Source organism: Vicugna pacos, chromosome 10, assembly GCF_048564905.1.
Source record: "Vicugna pacos chromosome 10, VicPac4, whole genome shotgun sequence".
Taxonomy (NCBI): Eukaryota; Metazoa; Chordata; class Mammalia; order Artiodactyla; family Camelidae; genus Vicugna; species Vicugna pacos.
The window spans coordinates 58,135,717-58,145,693 of record NC_132996.1 but is presented as its reverse complement, the minus strand read 5'-3'; the positions used below and the strand labels follow the sequence as shown (position 1 = coordinate 58,145,693).

Here is a 9,977-nt window from a genome sequence, read left to right as displayed (position 1 = left end):
CTGCGCTTGGAGGGAGGCAGGTGGGTGGATCGCCCCCCCCCCCAGCACCATGATCAGGTGCTGCGTTCCTGCAAGGAAAGGGGGTGGTCACCCGCCCTCTCCTGGTGCTGGTCTCTCCGATGCTCTGTGCAGCTGCCCACTCCACCTCGGGTCGGCGCCCCAAAGGCGGGCTTGGGGAAGACCGTGGAACGGCCCCACCCCTGCCCTGTGCCAAATCTCAGCTCCTTGTTTGTCTTGGCTGTGCAAGTTCTCTGGGGTGCCAGGGTAGAAAGATCCTATCTACCTCGGGCTGTAAACAAGTCTCAGTCCTGCCCAGGAGGTTGTGGAGCCCCCGGGTACAGATTCAGGGCTTGGCCCCAACCCCGCCCCTGCCTGGGCGCTGTGCACAGGAGGAGATGGCGGCTGTGGCTGTGCCCCACCTCTCTTCTCGTGAGAAGCGCCAGTAATGGCAGCGTAAGTCTGAGGAGACAAAGGCTATGGCACCCCTCCCCCCAGGGCACAGCAGCCGTCTTGCTTTACTTTTTTTTGCAGCTTATGGGGGACCCGAGGTTGTTCTGCTCCGTATCCCCTCCCAGCTACGGCGCACAGCACCCTGCAGTCCCCCGGGAATGCCTCAGTGCAGTCGCCCCCATTCTCCACCCGGCTAGGGTGGCCCATCCTGGCCTCAGCTGCCGGCTCATGTCTCGGGCTGGGTGTTGCGGGGACCCTTTGTGCCCGTTTAACTCAGTTCTGTCAGTCAAGGGGTGCTCGGGACAGATCTGAGCCTTGGAGACTCCCCCTCCATCCCTCTGGCCTCTCCGTTGGATGCAGGGAGACCCAGTTAACAAGCGCCAGTCCTTTTGCCGCTCCCTCCCCAGGGGATTGGTCCCACACTGTTTTGCTTTTTCTTCTTTCTTTTTTCCTTTTCTCCTACCAGATTTTTGGCGTCTTTGTCTTTCGAAGAGGGCAATGTTCTGTCAGAGTTCGGCAGGTGCTCTGGTTGGCTGAGTAGGTCCGTAGAAGTGAGTTTTGGTGTATTTGTGGGAGAGGGTGAGCTATGAGCATCCTAGTCCACCATCTTGCTTCTCTCTTCTGAAGGTATAACCTTGATATGAAAACCAGACAAGTATGAGAAAGAAAGATTGCAAGCCCATTTCTTAAATATAAATGCAGAAATTCCGAATAAAATACCAGCAAACTGAACTCAGCAGTGAATGAAGATAATGAGATGAGACCAAGAATGTAAAGGTGATTTAATACTAGCAAGTCTATAACTCATTTAAAGCAAGGTCTCTGGAATTTGCCAGAAATGGTTCACCTAGGATGTACTTCCTTATGTATGTACACTGAGCTATTCTTGGAACATACCAGGTATGCTCTCCTTGGGCTCTTTGCCCCCCCAACTTGCTCTGCCTGAAATACTCTTCCCTTGGCAGAAAGGCTTGCTCAAGACTGTTCCATCGCCGCCTCTCTCTAGGCCTGCCACGAGTACCTTATTTAACATCCCAAGCCTCCCACCATAACCCTGACATACAGATTCCCCATCCTACTTACCTTGCTTCATTTTCTGCACAGCATAGAGCACTCACACTATGTTATCATTCTGTTTGTTTATTACCCGCCTCCCTTCTTTGCTTCCCACCCCTGGTCCCAACCACTGTGCAAGTTTAAGGTCAATTGAGGCAAGAATTTTTGTCTGCGTCGTTCATTGTAGTTTCAGCAGCACCCAGAAAAGTAAATGGACATGGATGGCCTTCAATAAATGCACACAACAGTTTGTCTAGAAACTTTGGAACAAGGAAGACAAGCTGGCCTTGTATCTTTTTAGGATTACTGTTTGTTCCCACTTTGCTTGCTTTTCAGTGGCACACGTAAAGGGGAGTGGACAAAGTTGTAATATGATGTTTATCATGTTAAAATTTTTTATCTAATGCTTGTGCTCATGCTAAACACAGTGTTCCATTTATAGGTGTTTCCATATAAACCTTAATAGAAGAATTATGTTTCCACAAGGGAATTTGAATTCTGTCCATATTTAGATGTTTTGCATCATGTTTGACATAAGTATGCTAATCTAAAAACATTAGAATGCCACCAAGTAGTGAGTCCTTCAAATTTTTAAGATTAAATGTTTCCAACATATTAAATGAAAAGCTTTGATCATTTGCTTTGATACTGGTAAACTACAAAGTTGTAGAATTCAGGACCACCAAAATCTCAGGTAATTTTTGGTGTCAATAAACTTCAGAAATTATAGTACTACTTAAACTCATTTCATTCTCATAAGGTATTATTATCACAATAAATCCCTTTCACATGGAATCGGTACCATTTGATTGGTATTGGCTTTGATGTTCGCTCTATATAAAATTCAGTTCTATTATATTTTGATGCAATAATATCAAATGAGAACTCAGAATTCATCTCTTTAGGACAGGACCACATTTGAGGAACTGAAGACCAATATTATCATCTTCATTTATTCCCAGTGCAAGTGGGCCTGGCATAAGGACAGATCAGAATGGCACACATCATTCTGTGTGTAGGACAATTCCTCTCCTGTCCCACCCCCCTACCCCATGCTATTGCACTGAAAGGACAGTAAATGAAAATCTGGCTTTCTGTGTTGTGAAGTGAACAGATACTACATAAATAATCATTACTAGCTTCTGCTCTTCTTTTTTGTGTGTGTTCAAACCTTACCTAGCACAAATCAGACTATAAAATCAAGTCAACAAAAAGTCTAGAAATTGTGCTTCACTATTTTGAAGGTTTCAGGAACACTGGTTTCTCTTAGTACAACTCTTCTTTTATGTGCCTAGAAACATAGATTTCCACGTCATCATCTTCAACCTGGAGTGTCAAATACAAGAGGACACTTGCTAAGTTGAAGCAATCAAAGCCATAGCTCAGAAGTTTAGAGATCGCTAAGGGATTTCCTAGCCAGAATACAACTGTTTTTTAAATGGGATAAAAGATGTATTTTGTATACTTGCAAATCAATCCCTCCCCCCTCTACCAACTCTCCATCAAAAGCCACTATAACAATCAACCAACAAATATGTGAAGGCAAACGAGATGACAGTATCCAGTTCATTGTGGTTTCACCATTTCTAAAAGAAAATGAGAGAAAAAGGCAATGTGTTTTTCATAAAGCTAAATTTATTCAATTTAAATGACTATTCTTCATTCTCAGATGATGTTCTTCCTATTTTGAGGGTGCTAAATGCCTTTTATATAATGATGCCAATAGCAGATGGTAAATTTGGGTTTTTCTGTTTTTGTTTTATGTCCTTAGCTGGCAAGTTTAAAAGCTAGAAACAGTAGAAACACTTCAGCACACTAATTAATTTTCGCTTTCCTTTTTTTTTTTTTATTTGTTTTGCAAATTTACTGGTACCTAAACTCAGAGCCTGGGAACCACAGCCTAGGCAAAGACCTACCTTCTATATTGCATGTTACACAACACTGAGTTACTTCTGAGCAATTTCCCCAAACAAGTTATGTAGCAGGATTAAAGTAAGTCTTAATTTATATTAAACCAGTGTAAAAATGGCCTTAATTTCAAACACCAAAGAAATATATTCGCAATCAATACCATGGTTATATCATTTTTTAAAACTAATTATGTCGATATCTATAGGGCACCAATTTAAAAGTATAATGCCATCATTGTTCTACAAGTAGTCTGCTGTCACATATGTGAGCAATCTTGATGCAGTGCAGAAAAACCACAGCTGGAGTCCAAGCAGGCCACTTTCTTGGGTCAGGGTTTTAGTGGCACTGCGGGGTCTGCCCATCTCAATGTACATTTTGGCCTGTTTACCTTTATAAGTCATACCATATAGCATTCATCATTTATATACATTTAAACTGAGAAGACATATGTATTAGAGGAAAGCATTTTTTAGTGGGTTTCCTGTGTCAAAAATAACTCCATATTTCTTCATTATTTTTACATCATTAGCTACCCTTGAGAAAGAAGAAGTGCCATATAAGTGTATAAACAGAGACATACTTTCAGAAAACCTTACCAAGAGCTATGCAAATTGAGTACGTCCTCCCATAAGTGAATCAGTTAATAATATCTCCACTCCCTCAAAGTGTTAAAAGCAAAAAAGAGTAGCTGGTGATTTTACAACATACTTTTTAAACTATGTTTTGGAGAAAATACAAGAACCATCATGACTAGCATTTGGGGCCAGATGAAACTCTTGAGCCTTATGTCTGACTCTATCATTCTGTGATTTGCCATCATTGTGTTCCTTCCTATTAAGCAGTTCTTCTTAATGTTAGTTTTATAGCCATTTGATATGAGTATTTATGTTAAACTTCAAAATAACTCCTAGTAGCTCCCAGAATATATGTCAGGAACTCCTAAAAGCAACTTCTGCTGTCCGCCCAATTATGACAACTTTTAGCTTTATCAGCAACTATTAACATGACAAATGAAGATCTGGAGATGGTGGGTGCCTTGCTGTGAACGTGCCTAGGCTGGAGCATCTGGCCAAGTTCCTCCATTCGATTATCAATTCTCAGTTCTTCTTGTTTTTCTTCAGATAGCGAGCCCGCATGGAAGTGCCTATATTCATGGCCATTTTAAAATACAGCCAGGAAGGCAGGCTTGAGATGACTGAAGCCTATAGGGAAAGAAGTGGGGAGACATGTAATTAAGGCCTATAATTTGAAGTCATTTGAAACATACGCTCTTATGTTTTACTGTATTATTGTTTTATTTATAGGTAGATTTTAGAGTTCTTGGGTGTACTGTTTAAAATAAAATAAAACACAGATGCCTTGTTATTAAGTCTAGATAATGTATATAAGCTAATGTATCACATACTATTTTGTGATTCAATGTGATTCAGAGTGCTGATTTGGGACTTACAGATAGATCTACATACCATAAGAGAATGGATCAGGTAGCCGTTGGTTCGGGACTGCACGCCGACGGTTTTAATTGCAGACTTCACAAACACCTCTGGAGAGGGCTTATCCCAAGTTGGCCTTCGGATGTTAGCCAGTTTTGTAGCAACAAAGTAGGGGAGGACACTCTGGAAAGACAACATACCCCACCCCCCAAAACCATGCCATTAATTAGGAAGGTCACAAACTCAGAATTCACAGTGATGCTTTACTGTTCTTAGTGGCAGAAACACTCTGAAGAAATCTAAAGTTTGTATCTTTAGAGAGAGAAGAAAAGAGAAGCAATTATCTAAAGCTACCTTGATAGAACAAATGACAGCTTTAAAACAAACTGTAAAAAACCAATCTACCAACACAACAGAGTTGGAACTAGAGAAAGTATTAAAAATAAGCAGAAATGTACCTTTTTTTGAGCCTTTAAAAAGAAAGCGTTAAACAAATCTAGAGAGCAGGGATTCAGGACAGGATGCTTTCCACTCTGACTCAGCATAATAGTTAGAGAACCACCACCCAGGAGATTTTTGACATTTTACCCCCCTAAAGAGATTATATTAATTTTCTCCATAATTTATAGTTATTAAGCTTATTCTAACAGCTTTGGTCCCTCTAAAATAAACATTTCTCGTTCTCAGCTTTGGGCTACCACATTTCCTCCCTAGTTTCTTACCATTCTGCTTCTGAGTTCTCTAAACTTTGCTATTGATATGACAGGATCACCTCCCTTTTTTTTTTTTAACTTTTTTCTTTGTGGGGGGAGACAGGATAACATTATAGAAACAGCTCGACTAGTGTGGGAGGACAAATCTGGACGCTACCTTTTAGAGGAACCTCACTCTGTTCTTTTTTTCTTACACTTGCTACATTTTGGATACACTTCAACACAGAATGTAAGGAAACCCTATTACAACAACACCTGAGTCATGTCTCACAAGGTTCCTTCTCTAGTATGAAATAACTTGGGCATAGTTGCACACCAAGGAGTGAATGTACTGTCTGCCATGTGTGAGAGGACAGGGTGTAAATTACAATGAAACACCTATTAAAGAGGATCTGTTTCAACACATGGTGGGCAAAATCAAGAACTTCATTACTAGAAGCAGAAATAAAATTAAGATGTGTCTAGACTGTAGACTTCCTTCCTGCTGAGAGCTGGGGAGTTCCTGTATCTCTTTGGTTTGTTTTGTATTTTTCCCACTTCCAAGTGTGAGTCACCCTCCTTAACAGGTGGGCTGAAACTTTTTTTTTTAAATCCATACAAACTTCAGCCCACCTGTTAAGAACCATGAACCCAAGGGCCTCACCACTGTCCTTCTCCATCTTTCTCTTAGTCCCTGCAGCCACAAACCTACACAAAGTAAGTTAACCTCCCCAAAGTACTTCAATACCAGGGCCAATTTTGATTAGGTGAACTTTTAGACTTTTAGACTTTTGAGAATTTGTTTATTGAAATTACTATTTTTTTATCCCTTAAAGAGCAATTTTTTTTTGGTCAAAAAGTCTTTAATTTTAAAACCATGCTTATACAAGGATCCAGTATGTGAGAGCACAAACCAAAGAGAGAGCTCAGCCTAACACACAGCATGAAAGGCCGAGCTCAAGGAGGGTCTACCAATGGGTAGGGAAAGAAAAGTTTGTTCATCGACCTGAGTAGAAAACAAAGCAAAGACAGTTTATGCATATACTCTGGCTCAAATAATGAAGGAATATAAGAAAACCATGCCACATCTCTGTGTCTCAGAGTTTCTGGTTACAAAAAAAGATTTAAAAAAAAAAAAACCCTTCTCATCTATAGACCATAGGCCTGCCAAGAGTACTGTACAGTTTTGAGCGTCTCAACATAAAGGTGGTCTACTAATTATACCTTCTGTTTACATAATTGTATTACAATCCTTTCTCCCTCCTGCTCGCTCTCTCTGGCATAAATCTGACTGTTTTGATCCTGTAGAAGAATTGAGTCGCACTGCCTGGCTGAACCACTTGATGGTGCCACATGTTAACTCATCATTCAGCTAAACCATCCCCCTAGTCTAGAGAAGGTCCTGGCTCTGGAGGTGGGGACAAGAGACGCCTGTCAGTTCTATTCTGGAGAGGATATTTATTTCCACAGTGGTTTAAAATCAAGGCAGTTAACATGGCCTCACAGAGGATGGAAAGGATTCAGAGATGAAGTAACTTTTCAGCTAAGTCTTTATAAAGTGGGGAGTCTGCTAGCTAAACAAATAAGGGCAGAACATTTTGGGTAATGGGGACAGCAGGACCAAAGAAAAGGAGACATAGGAGAGCATGCTGTTTTCAGGGAACCACGTGTAGTTCAGTACGGTTCAGACATCGGAAACGTGGGAAGCAGTGGCGGGAGGAAGGCTAAACAGCTCAAAAAATTACATCCAATCACTGAGAGTATCCATTTTTACAGCATAAGCTCTGTGGCGACATGGTCTTTTTCACCGTGATATTGCCAGTGCTTAGAACAGTACCTAGCATGGAGCAGGGGAGCAAAGAAGATGTATTGAATAAGTTAGCAACAGAATAGTTCATTTTGGACAACACTGAATATTGTACAGGGGTCCCTTTCTACTGCTGCAGTCCAGAAAGTTAACTAAACCGGGAAGTTGACAATGTCATATGAGAGTTTAAACCAAAAATTTTAGATATTCTGAAGCTTAAGAAAGACTACCTATCTAAACAAAGGCAAACTTACAGGTCTTAGTAACTTGCCCAGAATTTAAAAAGCAGTGTTTCAAGTTATGTAAAAGAAATATATGACAAAATATCATCCTAGCTACATCCTTCAACAGTTAAACAAAAACCCAATAAATGATAATCCATTTTTCCCACCTACGCGGGGAGACATTACAGTGAACAGGTCAGAGGATTCTCAAACTTTTATAGGAAGTACTTGGGGCAGAAGAAATTTTAAAAGTTGCTTAAGCTCAACAATTTGCCATTAAAAATATTGCCAGCTTGGAGACAACCTGAACCTTGACAGCTTCAGATACAGGCAAGTGCCCTGGTCTTCACACTTAGAATCCCAAACTGAAAATGGTTCACTAGGCCATAAAGCAAAGCTCTGGATGTTTTGCCTTGGCTCAGCCTATTAAAAAAAAAAATCCCTGGAGACAAACTTGGAGTCTTTTACCTCACCCACTGAGTAGCCTGCTTAGGTATCTAGTCTTTAGGAAACAGTTTAGGGGGCCTTGGTTCAGAACAGGAAGCTTCCTACAACTTAATGTCACAGAGTCGGGGAAAGATGGATGCCTGATGCTGCGAGGCAGGTGTTCAAGACTCAAACACTGAACCTTCTAGCTTCTGCTGGTGGAGTGTCTTTCATGTTGTCATCTGTGCACCAAGCATGCCTTCTCGAATTGAAAAATGACCCGAACAACTCAGAACCATGCTTCGGGAAACATGGATCCAGAGGACGCCAGGCTCCAGTCTATTTGCACAATATAGAATTCCCAACATGGTGTCTAATCTGTCTTATGAGCACTAAGTTCACCAGGGAAGCTACCACATGCTCCTAAGGCTGAGGCTGTGGCTCTGATGGTGTTCTAGGGAATCTTTTCTCCTAAAGTCCGTGTGTTCACCCTCCATTTCAGGATCTGATATCCTCCAGGAAACCTGAATAATTATATACATAGATCCTAGTTTTGGAGTTTGTAGACCATGAAATGAGCATTTCCACAAAAGGGCCCTTGATCGTCTCACTGGTAAAAACCCTTGGACTTCCTAGAAAATGTTAGGAAAAAGAAGTCATTCTGATGGTGCTGAGATCTCTGATTCTATGGCAATGAGCAAAGGCCCCATAGTAACATTAGATATAAACCTGGGCACCTGAGCCCAGAATGAAGGAGTTAAAATGCTGGGCTCTGCACAAAGAAAATCTTTGATCCATCCTGGCTGCCTGATAGTCTTACAAATGACCTACTTCCAAGCACGTGGAATTCGGATGTTAACATTCAAGGAACAAGAGGAAAAACAGTGTTACCTCACTGAAGGCATGTATTTAACAAGGATTTCCTGAGCACCTACTAGAACACTGTTTTAGGCACTTGTAATACATTTATGAACAAAAATAAAGTCCCTAATCTTACAGAGCTTACATTTTAATGGGGGTGGGGCACTAGGGGGTGGGTGTACACAGACCACAAACAAATGGTAAAAGAATGTGTACAACATTGGCAGGTGATGATGAAGAAAAATAAACCTGAGTAAAGGAAGGAGGTGATGGAAGCTGATCCTGTATAGGTGATCAAGAAAGCCCTCTGTGATATGGTGACATATATGTGACGTGGTTACACATAAGCAAAGGTCCTAGTGAAGGGAGAGAAATGATCTGGACTGTGCTTTAAAGAGATCACTCTGACTGTTAGGGGCAAACTGTGGGGGCTACAGGCAAGGCTGAGCATAGGCACCCCCAAGTGTCCAGGACAAGAGGTCATGGTGGCTCAGATTAGAGTAGTAGGAATGGCAGTCATCAGAAGTGGATTTTTTTTTAAATTAGGCTTATTTATTTACTTTTTAAATGGAGGTACTGGGGATTGAACCTAGGACCTCGTGCATGCTAAACATGCACTCCACCACTGAGCTATACCCTCTGCTTCCCCTGCCAGAAAGTGGATATATTTAAAGGATAAACTAAAGTCAGTAGGATTTCCTGATGGAAAGAATAAGCAAGGTACAGGGGGAAAAAACATCAGCTTAGAAGTCAGATAGACTTGGATTCAGATTCCACTTGACCACTTATGAGCTGTGAGATCTTGAGCAAAATGCTGAGCTTCATTGGAGGATAAAGCATCTTCCCTATTGTATTATGAGGATTAAATAACATACTATCAGTTAAAGAGTATGGGATTTGAACTCAGCAATTATTTTCTGAGTTTTCTAAGATTTATATTTTTCAGAATGAATTTGGAAAGAAAAACTTGGCTGAATTTTTATATCCTATAAGAGGTGTAAGAACCTATACAAAATGACTGAGGTAGCCACCCGGATATCTGAGTACTTTCTGGATACAGATTTAATGTGGTTTGAAGGATTAAAGGACATCTTAGGTTTTTAGTGCTTGTGGTACA

General features: G+C 41.1%; 1 protein-coding gene across 1 annotated transcript in view; it reads right to left on the bottom strand.

Moving 5' to 3' along the window:
* Positions 1-3,121: 3,121 nt before the first annotated feature.
* The window catches only part of HSD17B12 (hydroxysteroid 17-beta dehydrogenase 12), a 139,583-nt gene continuing 132,727 nt past the window's right edge, over positions 3,122-9,977 (bottom strand). The window contains exons 10-11 of the mRNA XM_072969830.1: positions 4,884-5,033; positions 3,122-4,619 (exon numbers count right to left, since the gene is read on the bottom strand). Coding sequence (XP_072825931.1) covers positions 4,515-4,619; positions 4,884-5,033 — 255 coding nt within the window. The 3' untranslated portion in view covers positions 3,122-4,514. The remainder of the gene's footprint in view (positions 4,620-4,883; positions 5,034-9,977) is intronic.